This window comes from Hemicordylus capensis, chromosome 3 (assembly GCF_027244095.1).
Source record: "Hemicordylus capensis ecotype Gifberg chromosome 3, rHemCap1.1.pri, whole genome shotgun sequence".
In the NCBI taxonomy this organism is placed as follows: Eukaryota; Metazoa; Chordata; class Lepidosauria; order Squamata; family Cordylidae; genus Hemicordylus; species Hemicordylus capensis.
Genome location: NC_069659.1, coordinates 105,411,358 through 105,434,536, shown reverse-complemented (window position 1 = coordinate 105,434,536; position 23,179 = coordinate 105,411,358). Strand labels below are relative to the sequence as shown.

The following is a 23,179-nucleotide window of genomic DNA, read 5'->3' as shown; positions in this document are numbered from 1 at the left end:
TGTGCTAGGATTGCCTCGCCCGCCTCCTCCTCCTCCTCCTCCTCCTCCTGCCTGTAATTGTGCCCTCTCCCCTTGCAGTTGCGCCGGCGTGATGGGTTGGTGATGTGCGTGCGCCGTCTACTTGTTAGCTCTCTCCTCCTCATGTTGGCTGGGCTTGCCAGGCACTGGCTGGCAGCAGCTGTTGGCTGTGTGCTAGGCTCAGGCTGTGGCGCGCGTGACTGGACTGGGAATGTTATTGTAGCGGCAACACTGGTTGTGGTGGTAGCAGTAGTAGCTGTTGTTGTTGCTGGGCTGGTGGCTGCTGGCCTGTGCTGACTCTGCGCACTTGGTCTGGTCTGGTCTGGTCATTGGGATGCAGATGTAGGGTGTGTGTGCATCATCCATGGGGAGCATCAGAGCAGAGCAGAGCAGGTTGGCTGGCTTCTGTCTGTCGGGCCTAGTCAGTGGCAGGCACTGAGTGAGGTGGTGGTTCCTTTGGGCATCACGTCACCCATCATGCAGAGCGGCAGGTCTGCTGCTCTGCTGCTCCGCCTCCTGCTTCTTCTCTGTGTGTGCTGCTCTTGTGCTTAGTGTGCTGCTCCGCTGCTGCTGCTGTGCTGGCAGGCAGCACAGCAGTGGCCTTTTTGTTAGATCAGAGAGTGGGTGTTGTCTCTCTGAGTGTCCTCCTCTTACTTGCTTGGATAGGAGTGGTGGTAGTAGGTAGGCATTAAGATGGACTGACTAGGTGTTACGTGTTAGGGCGCCCAGAGAGAGGGGCCAAAAAGATGGGGTGGCAATTGTTGGGTTGCTCCTAGTATTATTGGTGAATTTCTGAAGAAAAATTTTTTTTCCATTGGCTAGAATGGGGGTTCGGGGCTGCCCCAGACCCGCCTCTGTGGGGTGGCAGCACCGCCAAAGTGGGTCCGGGGCCATGGCAAAAATGCCCTCAGTCCCTCCCAGCAATCCCCGTAGAGATAGGAGTGATGGTTCTGTTGTTTTTCTGAGGTGTTCTGAGTGAGTGTGGATTCTGTGATAGCAAATGAGAGTGGATTCATGGTGTCTCATTGGAAATCTCATAAGCTATCATAGAATCTACACTCAGAATACCTCAGAAAAACAACAGAACCATCACTCCTATCTCTACGGGGATTGCTGGGGGGGACTGAGGGCATTTTTGCCATGGCCCCGGACCCACTTTGGGGGTGCTGCCACCCCACAGAGGTGGGTCTGGGGCAGCCCCGAACCCCCATTCTAGCCAATGGGAAAAAAAATTTTTCTTCAGAAATTCACCAATAATACTAGGAGCCACCAATTGCCTTGGGATTTTTGGGGTGGAGGACACCCATGGGTGGCTACCACCCACCCCAGCTTTTTTGCCCCTAAGGGCTCCACATTGTGAGTTATGGGCAAAAATTTATTTTTTGAAAAAAATTTGTAAAAAATCAGAGGAAGGTCCAATCGACTTGAAATTTGGGTGGCAGGTAGAACACAATGTCCCCTTCAAAACCAGCCACTTTTTGTGATCCGAACCGGTTCGGTTCGGATCCGAACCGGTTCGAAACCGAACCGGACCGGGGGGGTGGTCTGGCAAAACCAAAACCGAACCACCCCGGTCCGGTCCGGACCCGGTTCGGACCCGAACCGAACCGGGAGAACCGGTTTTATGCACATCCCTACTAAATAGTTTTTGAAAGATTAAAAGATTAACGAGCTTGACTTGTATTTCTCAGCTGATATTATGGTGAAGTTATCTGAAAGATGGTTGTCAGATGTTTGGACAGGGGGCACAATTTCAGTGTTTGCCCTAGGCGCTATTTTCCCTAGATACGCCTCTGCTCCAGAGCAACCACTATGTTTCCAGAATAAATGAAAACCTGCACTTTCTTGCTCTGTGTGTGTGTGTGTGTGTGCGTGTGCGTGCATGCATGCAAATTATTTTTATTATATGTCGTCTGGCTATTGGCTAAAGGCCCTTGGTTGGTGATGTTCCCATAAATACAAGTTTAAAATGTCAAACTGATAACTAGCATTGTTTTCACTGGAAATTACACTCTGCTTATATTAACATAAATGAAGCTGCTTTGTACAGTGTCAAACCATTGGTTTATCGATGAGTTAGTTATATTTATCTTATAATGTTTACAGTGACTGACATTTTCAGCAGCAATAAAAGTGTGAGGCAAGAGCTCTGCCCTTGCAGGGAACCAGGAGAATAACTGCGCTGAAGTCTTGCCATGAAGGCCAGTGTGTGAGGAGGAGGATGGAAACGCAATTTTCACTTCTCTCCCCTCCTTGCAAAAGCACTTTTTACTTCCACAAAATTATCCTTGAGGACTGTGCAACCCTTCGGAACATATTTGTGAAAGCAAAAGGGACTTTTGCAGGGAGTGAAGAGAAGCGGAAATTGCTTCCCTATGCCTTTTCCCACATGCTGTACTGCACAGCAAGCCTTCAGCACAGCTAGTCTCCTGGATACTTGCAAGGGTGGAGCCCTTGTTCCACCTCCATAATGCTGCAGAGAATGTGGGCCACTGTCTTTCTGCCTAATAAAGCACTCAAGTTTCATAATAAATTGAAATATTCACAAATGCAGCATTTTAAAAAAATCAATTAATTAAAATCATAGAAGAAACAGAAGAGTACAATAATATTGTACATAAAAACCCCACAGTCCCTATGACAGCTCATGGGTCCACCCTGCCTCCCAAAAAGGCAGTCTTCATAATATTCCTGAAGGCAGAGGTCAAAGGGGACAAGCCAGGTTGATGCAGGAAGGAGTTATATAACTTGGGCACAACCACTGAAATGGCCGTGTGCCACATACTCATCAAAGGCAGCTGCAAGACAGCAGCAAAGGGAGTAGGGTCCCCTCAGATGACTTCAATGCATTAGCAGGCCCATATGGAAAAAAGGGGGGCCTTTAAGTGCCCTAATCACCAGTACCTTGAATTGGGCTCAGAAACAAATTGAGAAATTATTTAGTACAAGACTGAAGCAGTATGCTCTACATAAGAGATGCAACCTGGCTGCAGCATTCTACACCCTCTGAAATTTTGGAACACTTTTCAAGGGGAGATCCACCAAGAACATATTGCACTACTCCAGCCTGGATGTGGCCATGCGTGGACATGATACCACACCTCCTGATTACCTCTCCCAGTGGTTTCATGTTACTCCACAAACCAATAATGAAGGAGCTGAATATTAGTCCCCAAACATTACCTTCTGAAATTTGCTGCCCAGATAGGAAAACCTTGTTTGCTGGCTCCAAACCAGCTAGACAGAACAGAAGGATATAATGGTCAACTGTACTGAGAAGTCCACCAGAACCAATAGGGATGTATTCCCCTTATCGATTACCAGAATAGATCATCCACCAAAGCAACCAAGCAAGCAGCTTGCCTCAAAGAAGTTTAGACATAGGCTAATAATAACACAGGATCGAATCCAGGGAAGGCTTAAACAAAGGACTTGTCATGCTTCTTTCAATAGTGAGGGAACTTTGCCTTCCCACAGAGATGCATTTATCACATCTCTATACGCATTTGGCCATCCCTCACTCCCAGCAGCTTTAATGAGACAAGCTGGGCAAGGTCAAGTAACCAGCCTCAGACTTCCAAGAATGCCATCAACTTTCAGACTGGGAAAGCTAAAAGGCATTTATCAAAAGAGGACATACTGAACCATCAGGCACATTCTATTTGACCTCTCCAAATGACCTCGGTGGGCAGGCAGGCTCATATGGAAACTGCTACTAACTCAGGGCCCAAATTGGTTAATGTGAACAATTTTATCCACAAAGTGCATTGCAAACAGCAGGCCACTGAGGCTTGGCTTCAGCCCAGTAGCGTATGTATACCTTGATAACAGTGGCTCTCCAAAGTCTTTCCCAATCCTGTTACATCAACTCTTATTCTGCACATATAGTATAAATCAGCCTTTTTTCCTTTTTTTGCTCTTGCCTGCCTAGAATACAAATCTTGGAGGCAGTCAGTGTCAGTGGTACTACATAAGCAAAACTGAAGTATCCTATTACTTTATCTTAAGATATATCATTGCCTCCAACTCAGCACAATTGGCTTAGAGTCGTTCTCTCTTCCCACAGAACCCTGGTAATTAAGAGCTATGCTCTCACTTTTCAAGAGAGAATTTTCAACTCCATTACAAAACTACAGGTTCCAGGATTCCTTGGGGGAGGGGGTAGATATGACAGTTTCACTAATATCACAACAGTATATGCACTCAGCTTGTCTGTGGAGAAGTCATAGAAAATGAACACGATCAAAGTTTCCATTATACTTATCAGCATAATCTTCCTCACCAATGTACAGTAGGTAAAGAACTTTCTTTTTATCTTTTATCTATACACTTTCAAAGATTTTTCTAACATCAGAGTACTCACCAGCAGTAGAAGAGACAAACCCTTGGGCTCCAGACACTGGCTTTCCTTTCAACACTTGTATTAAATGGTTTACTGCCTTCCAGTCACTATTCAACTCTTCTAATTTTCTCTGAAAGAGGAAGACAGATACATTAAACATTTCATAAAGAACAAGGATAAGAAAAATCTTGTCTGCAGTACTATTGCTATTAATGTATGATTTTGTTGAAACAATATTTACAGACTACTGTAACATACAGAACATATAGCCATTAGGCACTAGCTGATCTGGGTTGCTCTGGACCAGGAAATATGCAATAATATTGACTATTTTTCGAGCATGAGAATAAGGTTCCAAAAATATTTATTTATTTATTTATTTCATTTTTAGAGTGCTGGACTAGGACCGTGGAGACCAGGGTTCAAATCCCCATTCAGCCATGAAACTAGCTGGGTGACTCTGGGCCAGTCACTTCTCTCTCAGCCTAACCTACTTCACAGGGTTGTTGTGAGGAGAAACCTAAGTATGTAGTACACCGCTCTGGGCTCCTTGGCGGAAGAGCAGGATATCAAATGTAAAATAATAATAATAAATAATAATAAGTTCTCTCGGCAGTTTACAAGACAATAAAAACAACCAATACAAAGACTGACATTTCAACAATTAAAATTTAAAACATTAGAACTATTATAACACAATTAAAACAATATCTAATTAAAAGCCTAGGTGAACAAATGTGTCTTGACTGCCTTTTAAAAAGTTATAAGAGATGGGGAGGCTCTTATTTCAACAGGAAGTGTGTTCCAAAGCCTCGGAGCAGCAATGGAAAAGGTCTGTCCCTGAGTAGCCACCAGACAAGCTGGAGGCAACTGCAGATGAACCTCTCCCGATGATCTCAATGGGAGGTTTGGTTCATAGCAAAGAAGGCATTCTATTAAATACCCAGGAGTCAAGCTGTTTAGGGCTTTTTAGGTTATAACCAAAACCTTGTATTTTGCCTGGAAAGCCAGTGTGGATATTTTAAGATGGGAGTGATATGGTCTCTCCGAGATGACCCAGAGACCAATCTAGCCGACGCATTCTGGACTAACTGCAGTTTCCGGACTACGTACAAAGGCAGTCCCACATAGAGCACATTGCTGTAGTCAAGTCTGGAGGTGACCAGCATATGTCCTACTGTTCTGAGGTCATTTATCTCAAGAAATGGACACAGCTGGCATATCAGCTGAAGCTGATAAAAGGCACCTCTGGCCACTGCCTCAACCTGGGACACCAGGGAGAGTTTTGTGTCCAGAAGCACACCCAGACTGTGTACTTGTTCTTTCTGGGGAAGTGTGACCCCAATCCAGAACAGGCAGGTAAAAATCATCTCCCGAGTTCTGACCCCACACAATAAGTACCTCCATCTTATCTGGATTAAGCTTCAGCCTGTCACCTCTCATATCTCTCTATATAATTTGCTTATGGACGACTGAGTTGAGGACTGCGTCCAGAGGCGTCCAGAGGCGTCCGGAGCCATGCAAATGCCTGAAGTCATGATTGCCTTGGGAAGGGAGCGGCAGCGAGCTAGGGAGGCAGGCGGAATTGGCAAACTCAGGAGACAGAAGAAAGGAGGGAAGGCAGAGGGGAATGGAGGAACCATTGCCTAGGGAGGGAGCAGCAGCGAGGGAGGTGGGGATCGTCAGACTCGGGGAACAGAAAGGAAAGGGAAAGGAAAGGCAGAGGAAACCGACCACAGAGAGGGGGCGGCTGGCGGGTAAACGACGGAACAGACAGAACATAGAACCAAATTAAGCCCAAAATTGCTGGGAGGTAAGGGGCCATTAAAAACCATTTGGGACTGTGAGGACTCACTGCTGACCTTCCCACCCAAAATGAAAAAAACCAGTGCCATTGTTCCGCCCCCCCCAAACACCAGCCAGTCTTCCACACCCCATGCCACCAAAAAACAAAAAAACCCAAAAGACTCTCAGCTCCCAGTCACTCCTTAACAAACAAACAAACAAACAAACAAACAAACAAACAAACAAACAAACCACAAAGGGACAGCATGGGCAGTTGCTGGCAGTCCCCCCCAAAACCCAGATAGACTTCATGACCCCCCCCCCCATGCCAAAAGAAAGAAAGAAAAAAGAACTGTGAGGGGAGACAATGTGAGCGAGAGAGCTGTGGGGAGAGACAGAGCGAGCGAGAGAGCTGTGGGAAGAGACAGAGCGAGCGAGAGAGCTGTGGGAAGAGACAGAGTGAGCGAGAGAGCTGCGGGGGCAGACAGAGCAAGAGAGAGAGATGTGGCAGGGGAGACAGAGCGAGCGAGAGAGCTGACAGGGAGGCAGAGCGAGCAAGAGAGCTGGGGGGGAGACAGAGAGAACAAGAGAGCTGTGGGGGGAAGACAGAGCGAGTGAGAGAGCTGTAGGGGGACAGAGCAAGTGATAGAGGTGTGGGGGGACAGAGCAAGTGAGAGATCTGGGGGGCAGAGCGAGCGAGGGAGCTGTGGGGGGAAAGTGAGCAAGAGATGTGGGGGAGACAGAGTGAGTGAGAGAGCTGGAGGGAGACAGAGCAAGCTAGAGAGTGGGGGGGAGACAGAGCAAGTGAGAGAGCTGTGAGGGGGGAGACAGAGCAAGCAAGAAACCTGTGGGAGGGAGACAGAGCGAGCGAGAGAGCCGGGGGGGGAGACAGAGAGAGCGAGAGAGCTGTGGGAGGAGATAGAGCGAGCAAGAGACCCGGGGAGAGGAGACAGAGCGAGTGAGAGAGACGTGGGGGGAGACAGAGCAAGCGAGAGAGCCATGGGTGACAGCAAGTGAGAGAGCCGTGGGGGGGACAGAGCGAGCGAGAGAACTGTTGTGAGGGGGAGGACAGCACGGGTGAGAGAGCAGCTCTGGAGGGGGGAGAGAGTGGAACAGGATGCAAGACATGGCTACAAAGAGAGGACCAGCCAAACGAATTCTCCCCACTAAACCACCAAAGGAAGTAAACTACCGCACAGATGCTCTGTGCAGGTTCAGCTAGTAAGGTATAATTCTGGTTGACCTTGGCATCATTTCATGTAAGCTAGACATTTAGCCTTCAGCTGAAGCAAATGTAGACTCAAGGAATTGCAGAGACAGAAGTAACATTTAATGGACAGTGGCAAAATGCATTGGAAGAATGCATAGGGGGCCACAGTGATATTTTTGATATTCAAGACTTATAATAAGCATCATTACTCAGAGGCAAGAAAGGAAAAAAATAATTTCTTTAGACACTTTTACTAAGAGAGACTGACAATCGCTAATGTTTGGATTTTTTTATGCAATATATATTCTTTTTAGCACTATTTGACATTTAAGAAATTTAGAGAAAACCTTGTAGCAATCGTTAACAGGGATTCAGGCAACAATGGCACTCCTTTTAAATGGCTCAGAAAAGATGCAGTGTTGAATGTGACTGAATACAACTGAAAACGCCTCATAATGCTTTCAATTTATAGTATTTATTTTGAAGAAACAATAGATGACAGATTTTAACTGTCCTCTTGTCTGTTTGCCCTCAGCAATTACTTTGTGTCAACAAGATCTAAACATCATTGCCTTGTGTGTGAAACAATGTTATGCCTTTTTCTCCTTTTATTACATCCAAAATGATTTATTGAGGAAGAAAGACTTTTCAAACATACGAAGTACAAGCTGTGAAGAAACCAGCATAAGATTTTGTCATCTGACAAAACAGTGGCACAAAATAAGCCATTTGAATTATGATAAGTTATTCTATTCTGTTGCTTTCTTCTCATGGTACAGATAAAGAATATATAGCTTTATATATCAGTCAGCTACTGACAACATTGCATTTTCCACTTCCACAGGAATATTTTAATTTTGAGAATTCAAATTATATATGTGAAATCAATATTTCCTTCAGAAGTATTTATTCAGCTGTTAAGACACACATGGTGGAAGCATGACATTTTAAATGTTTTAATGTTGAGACATTACTTGCTTCCAACATGTCTAATGCTTTGTGTCAAACAGCTGAATGACTGGAAGAAACTCGGTAGGTGGAATTTCCCCAGCATTTTAAAGATTGGAGCTGCACCTCTTGAAGTGCTGGCTGTCAAGCAGCTGAAGTATAGGCAGAATATTAACAGTTAGTTAGTTATTTTGCTTAAAATGTTTATACCCTACCCCAGTACATGACTGCTTGGGGCGGCTCACAACAATAAAATAGATACAATACACAATAAAAGTAATAAAATTAACAAAAATTGAATAACAAGTTAAAAGTCAGGTTAAAAACCACAATTCATATAAAGTTCAAATTAAAAAAACATATTTTAAAGGCTAAAAACTGAAAGTTATAAAAACTAAAATCTAAAGAACTTACCAGATATAACCAAAAACTGAGAATTAAAAAGCCTCCTTTAAAAGGTGTGTTTTAGTTGTTTTTAAAAAACATTGAGGGAGGGAGCATGGCAAAGTTCTTCAGGGAGGGTGTTCCGAAGCCAAGGGGCCACAACCGAAAAGGCCGTCTCTAGTCCCCGCCAACCGGATTTCTTTTAGTGGTGGGGCCATGAGTAGGGCCTAAGACAATGAATGGAGGACAATGGTAGTTTCATATGGCTGAATGCAGTCCAACAGGAACCCCAAGCCATGTAGAGCTTTAAAGGGCAAGACCAGCACCTTGAATCTAACCTGAAAGTGGACTGGTAACCAATGAAGCTGCTGCAGGATGGGTGTGATACTCATTAAATGACTTGCATACATGAATATCCTTGCAAGAGTATTCTGGACCATCTGAAGCTTCTGAACAGTCTTCAAGGGCGGTCCCACATAGAGTGCACTGCAGTAGTCCAATCTGGATGTTACCAACACATGAGTGACTGAGGTCAGGTCTGACTTCTCCAAGTAAGGTCACAGCTGGCATACCAGTTGTAGCTGGTAAAAGGTGCTTCTACACACCGCTGCCACCTACGCCTTCATGGACAACATCGGGTCCAGAAGCACCCCCAAGCTGTGGACTTTGTCTTTCAGAAGAAGTGTGAACCCATCCAAGACCAGATTTACCTCATTTCTTGGATGATCAGTTCTACCAACCCAGAGCACTTCCGCCTTATCTGGATTAAGTTTCAGCTTGTTTGCCCCCATCCAGTCCAGAGCAGCCTCTAAGCCCTTGTTCAGAGCATTCACTGCCTCCCTGGTGTCTGCTGATGGCACCACAGCCCACACCCACAGATGACCTCTCCCAGGGGTTTAATGTAAATGTTAAACGGCATGGGGGATAGAAGAGATCCTTGTGGCACCCCATAGGCCAAAGGCCAAGGGGCAGAGCAAGCACCCCCCAGCACCACCTTCTGAGTATGACCCTCCAGGTAAGAACGGAGCCACCGTATAACTGTGCCCCCAAGTCCCAACCTGGAGAGACGTCCCAGAAGATTGATGTTATCAAAAGTTGTTGAGAGGTCCGGTTGCTGATCCTACCCACATATGTTAGGTAAAGCTACCCACATATGTTAGGTAAAGCACATATGTTAGGTAAAGCTGCATCTTTTGAATTCTGCCTGTCATGCAATTGTTCTAGGTCCTCTGACCCTTACAAGGAACTCAGCACTCTTTCCCCATATAAGGCACAGAGGATGGTAAAAGCCAAAGAGAAGCACTGGGGCTTATCAGTTCTGAAGCAAAATGAAGGAGGAGGCTGCTGTCAGAGACAGGAGCCGAGGCCTATGTGATATGGGAACAGGCTCGATCTGCCTCATTCAACAGGCTCGATCTGACATAAATCATTTAAGTGTAATGATTGCCCTTTATTTTCATGACATTTCTCCTCCCCTGGTGCGGGAGAGCAGAGTTCATCTGCCCTGACCCTTCTCATCTGTTTCTAGAGCTAAAGACAAAAGGAGCAGGAACACTGACCAGCCACTATTTGCCTCCCTTTCCTTCTCTGCAAAGTCACTCCCTAATTTTTTTTAATCAAACAAAAATACTTATGCTTTATACTGGAACACCACAGAAGAGGTTGATTGGGGGGGGGGGATTTTGAGTTATAAAATCAACTTCTAATACCTTGTGATCTTCACTCCCCTCATCTCCATGCCTACTCTTCATTGCCAGCAAAGAAACATGCTATCATGTTTCTAATCTATAATCCATAAATGGCACAATTCCTGAATTTTATTTGACAAATTCTTTTTCAATCTGTAAAAATTAGGCACTGATCGGCCCTCCCCTCCTTTAAAGAGATAACTGGAAGTGAATCCTGTCCTGACTGACAGGTGGTGACTTCAGGCACTGATCAGCCCTCCCCTCCTTTAAAGAGATAACTGGAAGTGAATCCTGTCCTGACTGACAGGTGGTGACTTCTAGGGATCAGCCACTCAGTACACAGTAGGTGTGACCTTGAGGGCCATGCGGCTGGAAGAGAACTTCTCATTGTTCAGTTGGAGCTGGGCTGGGCCAGGCAACAGGACGTTGGCTGGGCAAATGGCTGCAACAAAGAGGACTGCAATCCTGGAAAGTTAGAACTGCAGGGACTTGAATTCTCTACCATGGTTTCGGTGAGTTCTAGAAGGAAGCTAGGGCTTTGGCTTCGGGGAAAGGTATAGCCTAGAGAACAGTTTGTTAATCAGTTTGTGTTAGATTATTTTCCTTTTTGTGTGCCTTGCATGTCCTTGCAACCATTTTATTCTGTTTTACCTGTAATGTAACAAGTTAAGAAACAATACAGCCCTAGCTGTACCCATTTATCCAGCTAGGGCAATGCAAAAGTCTCTGCAAGCTTTTATGGGTGCTTTTATATTTTCCTACATCTATATACTTTGTAACTGGGTAACCACAATTTTTAAAGTGTGCCACCCCAATATCATCTGAGGGTGCTTTTTGAAGTATTCTTGCAGCTACTGAGTGTTCCTTTTACCTGTAACTAAAAGCTGAGAAAGCCTCAAATGGGAACACTCTGTAGTATTTTGAATAAAGTTTTTTTCTCTTTTTTGTTCTTTGCATTTTACATGCCTGAGTGGATTTCTAACTCAGCAAAGGGGATTTTACTCTGGTGCAAAACAAATTTCAAGTCTGATTGCTCAGTAACTCTACCAAGCTTCCTCACCACGTGTAAGCTGCACATGAAGGGTTTTTGTATTTTTCCAGTAGTAAAGAGAAGGAGAGTGTCCCCGGAATTCCACCCTAATCTGGGTGTGTTTGTGTTAATCTCTGCAATTAATTGGGTGGTGGCGGTGGCAGCAAATACTGTTAAAACAGGAAAGTTATAAAGGAACAGCCTTTGTGGAGAGAGGGCACGCCCTCAACTCCTGTGTGTGGCTTCCAGCGGCATCTGGTGGGCCACTGTGTGAAACAGGATGCTGGACTAGTGGGCCTTGGGCCTGATCCAGCAGGGCTGTTCAAGTCAAGTCAAGTCAAGTCAAGTTTTATTTACGGTCCTAGACCAAACAATCCATGCATACTAAAGGCAAAACAAATTTATAAGAAACTCTATAGGTTCTCATTATACATCTTTAAAGCAATATAACAAAATTTGGCTACGGAATTAAAATTTAAAACATCCTCATCAGAGAGTAGAAATTTAAAAAAGTTGTTCAGCAGATCGGTCTGTCTGTTTACAGACCAGAGGTAGAATTAAGTGCTCCCTTGATTGCCTATGTATTTTACAGGATAATAGAATATGCTCAATGGATTCTATTTCCCCACTGCCGCATCTGCAGTAGCGTTCTTCCAGGGGAACACCATTGTATCTCCCGGCTAATAATGCAGAGGGAAAAGAATTTGTTCTTGCCCTTGTAAATGCCCACTGGAATTTGCTGAGTGTAATATGGGACAAATAATTTGCTGGTGAAAGATCCCATCTTGTTCTTACTCCTTTATAGAATTCTGTTAAAGAGGCCCAGTTATTTTGCAATTCAATATCAGTCAAATGCTGTTTTACTATTCTTTTAGCATTTGCCAAGTCTAACTCCAGCAATTGTTCAGTGTCTATTCCCAGAGCAGCAAGCTTTTTACTGACTACAGTGCACCACTGCAGTTGTGGAATTAACAATAGAAACTGAGGAATTAGGCCCACCGGACATAGGTGGACTCTCAACCAAAAATAAATGATTAAAAGACAGGCACGAGATTCGATCTTTATGAGGCCGGCCTCCATGCGCAGTATTACATTTGAGGTGCATCTTGTAGTCCCGAAGATAGCTCTCAAAAAAACGGATTGAATTCTTTCTAGCGTGTCAAAGTTCGCATAAGGTCCCAGTTGGATCCCATACAGAAGCTGAGGGATAACCTTTGCTGAATACAGTTTTAAAACCGCAGGAATGAAACCTGCTCCCTGCGTTCTGAAAAATCTGTTAATTGCCACCACACTACGTTTTGCTGAGTCAGCTACCATTCTCATGTGTGCCGATTTCCCAGCGTTTTGTTGAAAAACCACCCCGAGATATTTTATTTGATTGACCTGTTCTAATTTATGTCCATCTAAGGTCCATATAAATTTCCTTGGTTTATTTTTAAAGCACATAATTTTAGATTTGTTATGGTTGATCTTCAAGTGTTCCTCTTGGCAATATGATGTTAGAACATCTAAAGCCCTTTTGAGCCCGACCCTGGTTTGAGATAAAATAACCACGTCATCCGCGTACATCAGGATCAGAATCTTTTTGTTGGCTAATTTAGGTGTGTGGATATCAACATTTTGCAGCCGTTTAATCAGATTGTTGATCTAAAGATTGAATAAATAAGGGGCCAACACAAACCCTTGCCGCACATCTTTCTCTGTTGGATTGGTAAAATTGCCGGCAGTGTCTAAACGTACTCTTAAAGAGGAGTTCTCATGGAGCTTAATGAGCAATAATAGAAGCCTTTGATCTATAGATATACTAGCCAGTTTGGTCCATAGTAAACTCCTTGAAATTGAGTCAAAGGCCATTTTAAGGTCCACAAAAGCGGCAAACAGGGGTCTTTTATGGACCCTAACTTTTTTGTCCACAAGTTGTTGTAGAATTAGGCAATGGTCCATAACCAATCTATTAGGTCTAAAACCTGCTTGCTCATCGTGGATTATATGCTCCTGCTCCATCCAAGAGCAAAGTTTTAAACACAGATGTTTGGCGTACAATTTACCTATTATACTCAAAAGGCTAATTGGCCTGTAGTTAAAGGGATCCTCCCTATTGCCTCTTTTATAGATCGGGACCACCATGGCTGAGCCCCACTCCTGAGGGAATTGTGCAGTTTGATCTATATAGGTGAACAAAAGAGCCAATGCTAGGGCCCACCAGTCTATATGAGTCTTTAATAGTTCTGGGCTGTTCTTATGTTCTTATGGATGAAAACAAGAGAGAGGATGATTCAGCATTTTTCTTCCCCTCATGTGGGCTTGCTTTTGAGACAAAGGCTGGGTTAAATCCACTACACAATCATTTTAATGAATCAACATTAAAAAAAAATCACAAACAAGCCTAGAACTCAATCCTATCTACACATTTAAGGAGACAACAGGGAGGCTGAGCAAGACTGATGCCATAATTACCTAATGGTGAACTACTTAAAGTAGTTCACCATTAGTTCAGTAGTTCAGTAATACTACTGAAAATGCTAGGAGCTGATTCACATTACCAAGAACAGGACTAATTCAACACTTATCCAGGATAATACACCTGCTATGTTTCGAATTTTTGCTCATCTGTGAGCAGAAATCCTGGTTAAATCCGAAAAAAGGGGGGGGGGGAGACTGTGTGCTGTGTGGGAGGCTCTTCTTAGCTAGTCCTGATCTAACCAAAGATCAAAAATCCCAGCTAGCCCACGCCAAGCACTGTGGCACATGATTATTTCTTGGTGAGTTAACTGGCATTTCTGCTTGCAGATGACCAGAAATTGGCCATGTGAATCAGCCCTACATGAAATTTAGGAGATATACCTATTATTGTGAACATCTCTTCCAGACCTTTGAGATTAAAATTGTGCTTGGGATTTAAACTATGTCAGGATAAAGGAATGCATATATGAAGAGGAACTGCACAGTAAGCTATATATCAATCTGTGAAAGCCCCAAAGCAATCTGAATGTGTGGATTTCAAACATTGAGAAAGTAATTCCACTTCAGTGACATCTTAGGTTCACAGTTCTGTTGCTATCTCTACCACAGCCACTGAAGTAAAAACTAGCTTCACAGTGTGTTAATTAAACAAATGGTTTTACAGTTAATTAAACAAACAGCCGTGCATAATTTAAAAAGTACACTAGAGAAAATGAAGTTCCCAGTACTTAAAAAACTGTCATTAATATATTTTGTACAGACAATATATATGTGATGCCTATAAATTATTGGTCAAATAACGTGTGTGTGTGTGTGTGTGTGTGTGTATTAACCATCTACCAAGTGATATTTAATATATTAAAAATAAATGATGATGTTATTGGCAACAGACAATAACTGTCTAGAAACACCCTACTTACCGAAACAAGCTTCTGTATGAATAAGAGTAGACACACTTACTTGGGCATACTATACTATTCTGTCAAAATATAGTATGTTCTTACACTTATAAAATAAAAGCTAATATCTGCTTCCAATGTTTTGTGCTTAACACATGCTTTAGTTCTTTATTTTCTAAATATTTCTAGGTATATCCATCTAAAATCACTGAATGCAATCCAACAAGATTGCACTTTCTTAAGGGCCAAACTGCATATTAAATGGGATAACTGTGATTGGGTCTCCCAAAGTTTAAAAAACAACAACCTGTAAAGCAACCACAAAGGAACATTGGATTTGATCTAATTTACAGGTCATTTCTTCAATCTATGTAGTTCCCCTGTATGTTTCTTTCCTCTTATATGGTTAACAGGAGGTTTGGGGAGGGGGATGATTTAGATAGGGGAAATGATGTGAAAGAAATATGTTAAACACTCCCTCTCCTGGTCCTTCTGCTCCAATCAAATTTGAAGCTCCCACACACAGCTGCTATGAAATAAAAATAAAAATGCTTGGAGATCCAATCAGAGCTATCCTGTGAGTCTATTCAGGTGGTGCTTTATTCCAACAGTGATACTAATTCTAGTGGGCAATGTTGCAGATGTCCAAATGACACAATGTACAGTACATTGTGCAACTTTTTTTACACAATTTTCTGGAAATTTCATGAAATACTAGTGACTTTTCTAATTATTTTTTTCCTAACACCAATTGTGAACATGGAGGGAGAAATAATGAAAGAGGAAGAAAAGGTATGAACAACTGTAGCACAACTATAGAGAAGTGCTTACTTGCACAGGTTGTAATATATGGAAGAGTTGGTTCCCAAGGGTATATACCCTTGCATGCCCCCTCACCTCCACACCTGAGCACACTTTTCTTCCTGTCCTTGCCTTTTTAAAACTCCCAAACCAGTTGACCAATATTATAATCTTGCACCCCAACTATTTTTTAATGTTTATTGCTATTAAGTGTGTAATATTCAGACATATTCTAAACTGGGGATCACATTCCAGACAATCCTCCATCTCCAGTTTGGTAAACTCCAAAGGCAGGTTAGTGTTTCCCTTCCTGATTTCTGGTCCTCCGAGCTTGGTTCCTCCCAATTGTGTAGCCATGGTGTTGCTAGGCTTTGGGCATGGCTTCACAGCTCCAGGAAATCGCTCACAATTGGCCAGGAACTTGGAGGGGGTGTGATTACTGGCTGTGATTGCAGACTTCAAGCAGTGCTTCCCTGGTAGTGCTGCTAGCCTTTTACTTATAAGAGCAGCAGGATCTGGTGTGCCAGTTGGCAGGCAGAGGAAGTAGAAAGTGTGCAGGGAGGGGTGTGGCATTCGGTCAGGGAACACACCATAGAATGCTGGGTAAGTCCTAAAGTGTAACTGCTGTTACTGCTGCTTCAAGCTGGCCTCTTATTGGTCACATAACCTGTAACCACAGTTATAGCGGCAGATACATGCAGACAGCACGACAGCCCCTTCTAACAGAGATTTAGAACAGAGAAACTGAGGAGTATTCCCAGCTTCAAATTTCAGTCTGACAAGTAAAGTGAACGCTTTGGTTTGGTTGCAAGGCTGCGGTTGCATGCAGACATCTCACAAAACTGGAGTTACAGGTTTGTGGGTAACCTGTAACTCTGGTTTCATGCGATGTCTGAATGCAGCCTTAGTTGTGTTCCTCTAAATTATTGTTGCTGTTTTTATTGATACAATGTTGCAAAGAAGTGGGGTACAGTCTTAGTCACTTCAAAAGAATGTGTATTTGCAAAACTGTTTACCTCTCACTTCTCTGAAATCAGGAAGATATGATTTAAATGCCCCAAAGTCAAGACTCAAAACTTTGAAGTGTGTTTGTGTGTGAGTGTGTGTGTGAGAGAGAGAAGCAACCCTTGGCCCCTGGTTTGGAGGTACCCCAGACTGGTTTGGAATTATGCATTCCAGCAAAGGGAAATATGCCTTGAATAGGATGGGATAAACCAGAGTTGGAGTTAAAAGAAAGCCTTTGTTTTTTTCAGTGATTCTTTTCTTCTTTTTGTACCGATTTATAGGGGAAGGGGGGCCCAGCCCCTTCCCCTGGAGTGAAAGCATATAGTCTTAGCCATAGGGATGTGCATGGAACCATGGAGGCATGGTCCGGCACTGGGGGGAGTGTCACTTTAAGGGCGGGGAGTAGTACTTACCCCTCCCACTGTGCTTCCCCCTCCGGCGCTTGTCTTTAAACAAACGTTTTTGGGGCGGCAGGGTTCCTCCGTGCCGGCCCTGCCCCCATCGTTGGCTGCAAAGCTCTAAAGCAAGTAGAAGCTGGCGCTATGCATGTGTCCGGCGTGGCACGCGCACACACCCGTTGTTGCCGCCGGCACGCGTGTGTGACGTATGCGGCGCACACGCGCCGGCGGCGACAACAGGCGTGTGCGTTCCGCGCCAGGCGCATGTGTTGCACCAGCTTCTACCTACTTTAGAACTTTGCAGCCAACAATGGGAGCGCTGGAGGGGGAAGAGCAGCGGGAGAGGTAGGTACTATGCCCCCCCACCCTTAAAGTGACACTCCCCCCCATTGCTGGACCGCCAGACTGGCCAAATTCCGGACCGGTCCAGAGGTCTTTTCCATGGCTCCAGACCGGTCTGGGCACACCACTACTTAGCCATACCACATGAGCAGAGCTATCCAATGAGACAAAGGGATCAGGCTAGAAAGTTCTGTGTGATGACAAAGTATAATAGATGCTTATGCCCAAGGACTGCTCTCTCATGAGAGTGCCTGGCCATGGGACAGGCATGAGGGCGGGAAGGCTGTTGGCTCCCAGCCCAGTTGCTAGCTTCATGCAAGCCATGGAGAAGGGTCCCTCAGCAACACCCTCATGAGAAGGGTAATACCCAGCAGGTAAGCCATCAAGTGGGCAAGAGTGTGTTGATGCTTCCTGGACTGCTTGGCCCGGGCCTTACAAATCCAAGAGCATCCGTTGTCACAGTGAACCAAATTCCAAGATTCTCTACCTGCCCTCACATACATATTCCCTCCTGGGCAGTCAGTAAGATCCCCTCCTGGAGTAACAGAGAACTAGCCCTGGACCTACCTTTAGTCCAGCAACTGTGGTCCTCTCCCAGGATTCGTTGGCATGTTCCTAGGTCTGGTTCCCCCACCTCTATGTACATTCACACTGCAGAATCAAAGCTACATCACAATATAAACTCCATTGTGAACAATCCAAAATACCAACCACTGCCCCCTGCCCCAGTTTCTTGGATGCTGTTATTGATCTCTCTCTCAAAACCCCATTGCCATTGACTGGTTTGTGCTTCTGCAAGACTGTATAGCAGCAGAGTTCTTGCAAAGGCAGTGATACAAGTGATGTGATGAAAGGGTTAAAATGTATTTTCTCTGAAGATGGTGGGCAATCAATGCTGGAAAGAAAGATCGCACTGAGCACACCTCCTCAAAGATAATGTCCAGTGGTTGCCATTTTACTGACCTCCTGATGCCTTGCCCACAATCTGGCAACATGAGCGGCACAGAGTTTGCTGGGATGCAGCATTGGTGGACCAGGAAGAGTGACGGGTTCTGCTGAATGATTGTCTGCAGAATGATTCTCAGCTTCTCATATTAACCACAGCTTCGTCTACCCAAAGTTTCATGCTATGTTCCGATGGGCTAATTGAGGCCAAGGCAGTGACCGCTGTCACTGACTGGCAAGTGACGAAAACTGGGAGTTATGTAGCCTAGCCCAGACTTGTCCTCTTCCTCCCACCCTCATTATTCGCACAGTAGGAATGCAGTATCCCCTGGCATCTGTGGTAAAAAGGCAGGATTGTGGCTTGTATTTCAAATCTAAATACTATTTGTTCAGGTGGAAGAACTCAAAAGCTCTGTAATGCTCAGTAAAAAACCATGAATACGTAGTTCCAGGTGAAAGTGTTACATTTCTGTCCCTCTAGTATCTCAGAGAGACACCAAGTTTTTTCATGGATTTCAGATAGATCACATCAAGGACAAGTGTACAACAGGGGAAGCATAACCCATTACGCCATAATGGATATTACTAAGGTTGCTTCATTACCGTTACTGGTTGAGTGGCTGGTTTTTCCTTGTATATATGACGCCCTTTAGACAAAATTCCCTCCACATCCGGCTGTTTAGCTTTCACGGCTGCTTCAATTTCCTGAAAAATAAAAATACACAGTGTAGATTAGCTCTGCTTTGAGCAATAAAAAGTCTAAATCTGAAGGCTCCCTGGGAAGCTGTATACACCCTCTAGATTAGATTCTTCTTTGGAGTAGTAATGGGAATAGTTCAGAAAAACAGCAACGAGGGAAAGAGAAAGATTATTAAAGAATAAAATAACAGTATGGAGTAAAAGAAGTAAAATAAATAGTGATTTAGTCAGTCATCCATGAAGGTCTCATTGAAGAAATGTTATAGAACATAGTCAAAATTCACAGGAGAAAAACAAACATTTTATAAGGAACTGCTCCACACAATAGTTGACCTTGCAGAGATTGGGGCAAGTTGCTATGGCTTCCCTGCAATAGTCCCACAGCCAAATGAGTTCTGAGATCATGACTTCCATCTTATTGGAAGCAATTTTATTATACACTAATTTGATTTACATTTGTTACTTGTCCGTATTGTAGATGAGTTTTCCCCCTTATTGAGAGGAAAGAGAAGAAACATACATTGCTTAGGAACATCTTGTTATTTATAGAACCCTTTTAGAGACCTGGGGTAGTTTGCAGCATGGCCATTCCTACAAACCAAGTAGATTTGGCCTGATCTAATGAAGTACAACTCTCTCAGGGACATCCTCGCTGTGTGCACAACACCAAGAATGATTTCAAAACTCAAGTCCAGAACTGGGTAGGTCTGCCAGGGTAGTTTTAAGGTCACTTTCCATGTAAGGCCTAGGCTGCTACATATCCCACTGTAAACAAAAAAAACCCTATTGTTCAGTTATCAGTACTAGCACCTATAATCTATGGACACTTGAAAATAAGCCCAACTAAACACATTGGGAGATACTTCCAAGGGAACATGGGTAGGATTTGTGGGCTGCAAATGAGGATTCATTTGTCATTTTTCAAATAAAAGTGTCTTCTGTAAGCTCACCTGAAAAGATCAGGCTTCAAAACTCTCCAAACCTGAATACCATTTTATTCCAAAATCCAAGTAGTAGGATGGCTATACCACAAATACACAGAGAATTAAAAATACATTTTTATACAATTTATTAAATAGTATTGCCAAATTTTGTTAATATTAAAAATCAGCCTTCTATCCCAAGGTATATCATGAGATCTACAGCATGAACGGTACTGAAATTATAGCATATACTTATGTATTGTAAAACAATTGAGGAATAGAAGGTTAAGTTCAACAAGATTTATTACAAAAACATTACATAACAAATAATTCATAATCCTGAAACCTCTTATGCTCAACCTTTCTTCCCCTTTTCACACACTATGGTTTGATTCAGACATAACACGGACTGAATCCTGGCTTTGTGTGATATCCTCTAACCTGGTTTGCATACAATCCCACTGCTTTTGTGTATGAAGGGAGGAAGGATTCTACTTTTGATCCTAGATTAGAACAAGCCAGACTCTCATTATATTTGAATGAGGCACTCCTGGCTTATGTTAGTCAGAGTTTCAAAATAAAGCAGGATCTGAAGCTAGGATTGTATTCAATTGTTTTAGGATTGTTCTGGGATTGTTCTAAGCCAGGATAGGTCTGAACCTAACCTGAACTGGAAAGCTAAAAACATATGGATGAATCTGAACTGAATCTAAATGTTAAATCTAGATGTACACAACTTGAACACAAATTTAAATTTAAATATACTGTTACCAAGAAAGCCTGTTTCGGGAATCCCAGGAGCATCCCTATATTCATTCATTCAATCCAATTCAATTCAATATATGTCGTTTGTAGCTACCAGTTGGTAGTTACCACATTTTGTTGTTCAGATCCCACGAGAGGTGAGCAATTTGGATTTTCGGTGCTTAGATTCTGATCCAAAGCAAAACACCCCTGATTTGTTTTTGGGTCCGAATCTGACCCATCCGAATCACCCCACGTTCGATTCGGATCCGAATTAATCCAAATCCAAATCTGAATCTGAATTGATTCAGATTTTTAAAAAGGGTCCCAGAGCCAAAAAAGCAGGATGGGGCAGTAATTCCTAATGGGTGGAGGCTACCACCCAAAGTGCAGAGGGATTGGGCAAAGGGCTGAGTTTTGGTGCATTGTTGAAGTTTATGCGTCTTTAAGGTTTTCCCCCATAAGGTATAATGGAGGTGTATCGCTTCATGTCGGGCGGAAAGGGGTGGCCTAAAGTGGTGTGGGGTTGGTGGTAGTGCCCAAGGGGGGCAAGGAAGCTACCAGAATTTTTTCAAAGGATTTGGGCAGAAGGCTGATTTTTGGTGATTTGTTGAAGTTTACGGGTCTTTAAGGTTTTTCCCCATAAGGTGTAATGGAGGTTTCAGCAGCCCCATAACTGCACTTGGGGGCTGATGGGGTGGCCCAGAGCAAGTGGTGGTGTAGTGCACATAGAGTGCCAGCCACCGCCATGGGTTGCTAACCTATGGGGTACAGGGTTCTGAGGTGTTCTGAGTGTAGATTCTCTGGTAGCAAATGAGATTTTCAATACAAACCATGAATCCACTCTCATTCACTACCAGAGAATCTACACTCAGAACACCTCAGAAACAACAGAACCCTGTACCCCATGGGTTAGCAACCCATGGTGGTGGCTGGAATCTTTTCGGGTGGACCATTCTAATAGGCCCCCTGCCCCTGCGGAGGTGGGAAAGTGGTTGTAATCCCAACCTTAACCAGATGGTGGTCCGTCCATGACAATGGTGAAATCACAGGAGTCACCACCCACGGAACACCACCCTGATCAGAGTAAAAGACCAAATCAAGCATGTGACCTGCAATATGTGTTGATCCAGAGACTGCTTGGGATAGGCCCATAGTTGTCATGGCCGCTATGAACTCCTGAGCTCCTCCGGACAAATTGGTCCCGAAATGAAGTCCCCTAGCACCAAAAGTCTGTGAGACTCCAATGCAAGTTCTGCGACCAAGTCCGTAAGCTCAGTAAGGGATTCCATTGGGCAGCGGGGCAATTGGTACACTAACAGGTAGGAGGCACCTGATGGAGAGTAGTCTGATGTTGGGCCTCAGGAGAGAGTTGAGATGGACCAGAGCGAAGGTTCAGTACAAGTAGGTCCATCAGGATCAGAAGACCCTGGGGGTGAAATGTCAGACCCTGAACCGGGATATGTGTGTGTGTGTGTGTGTGTGTGTGTGTGTGTGTGTGTGTGTGTGTGTGTGAGAGAGAGAGAGAGAGAGAGAGAGAGAGAGAACGACCCTTAACTCCCCAAGAATGTAGGCAGGAGAAGCAGCAACAGCAAGTGCAGGCACTTCAGAGAAGCAAGCACCTCCTCGGGAGGCAACAAGAAAGATGCTGAATCTCTAGCAGCTGTCCAGGGGAGAAAAGCAATTAAGGCCAAGGACTATAAATCAGGTGGTGTGGGTGACGAACAACCACTGGAAACAACACGTCGGCTTGCACTGTATCAGAGCATTTGCAACCTTGGATTTCTGGCTTCTTGTTCGGATTCCTGAGACCCGTGCTTCCTCTGCTGTCAGCCTGAAACCTGAACTGCTGGCTCCTGTGCCATAAATCTGGGGCCAGACATCGTTTGGCAGGCAAGCTCTTGACATAACCTCCCTAAATGCCTGCCTGGAAGTGGTGAAGGGCTAGATAAGAGATAACAAACTGAGAATCAATCCAAATAATATGGAGGTACTTATTGTGTTGGGTTGGGACTCGGGAGCCAATTTTTGATCTGCCAGTTCTGGATGGGGTTACACTCCCCCAGAAGGAACAAGTACACCATCTGAGAGTGCTTCTGAATCCAATTGTCTCCCTTGTGTCCCAGGTTGAGGCAATGGCCAGAGATGCTTTCTATCCACTTCAGCTGATACGCCAGCTGTGTCAGTTCCTTGAGATAAACAACTGCAGAACAGTGGTACATATGTTGGTAGTCTATATACTTGATTACTGCAATGCGCTCTATGTGGGGCTGCCTTTGTATGTAGTTTTAAAACTGCAGTTGGTACAGAATGTGACAGCGTGGTTGGTCTCTGGGTCATCTCGAAGAGACCATATTACTCCTATACTAAAAGAGCTACACTGGCTACCAGTAAGTTTCCAGGCAAAATACAAGGTGCAAAACACCAGTCAAAAATCAACTTTCCAGGCAAAAAACCAAATTCCACAAAGTATGAAAACTTCACAGAAGCTTCTCATTCACACGGAGAAATGAGGGGCATCTTTAATGCGAATGAGTAAGGCCCTAAACATCTTA

General features: G+C 44.1%; 1 protein-coding gene across 19 annotated transcripts in view; it reads right to left on the bottom strand.

Moving 5' to 3' along the window:
• The window catches only part of DMD (dystrophin), a 1,901,967-nt gene that overhangs the window by 582,132 nt on the left and 1,296,656 nt on the right, over positions 1-23,179 (bottom strand). For all 19 annotated transcript variants that reach the window (XR_008319265.1, XM_053308495.1, XM_053308494.1 and 16 more), the window contains 2 exons: positions 18,862-18,963; positions 4,382-4,490 (listed from right to left, as the gene is read on the bottom strand). Coding sequence is in view for 17 of the 19 variants with exons in the window: in XM_053308495.1 (XP_053164470.1) it covers positions 4,382-4,490; positions 18,862-18,963 (211 nt within the window). In the remaining 2 variants the exon portion in view is untranslated. The remainder of the gene's footprint in view (positions 1-4,381; positions 4,491-18,861; positions 18,964-23,179) is intronic.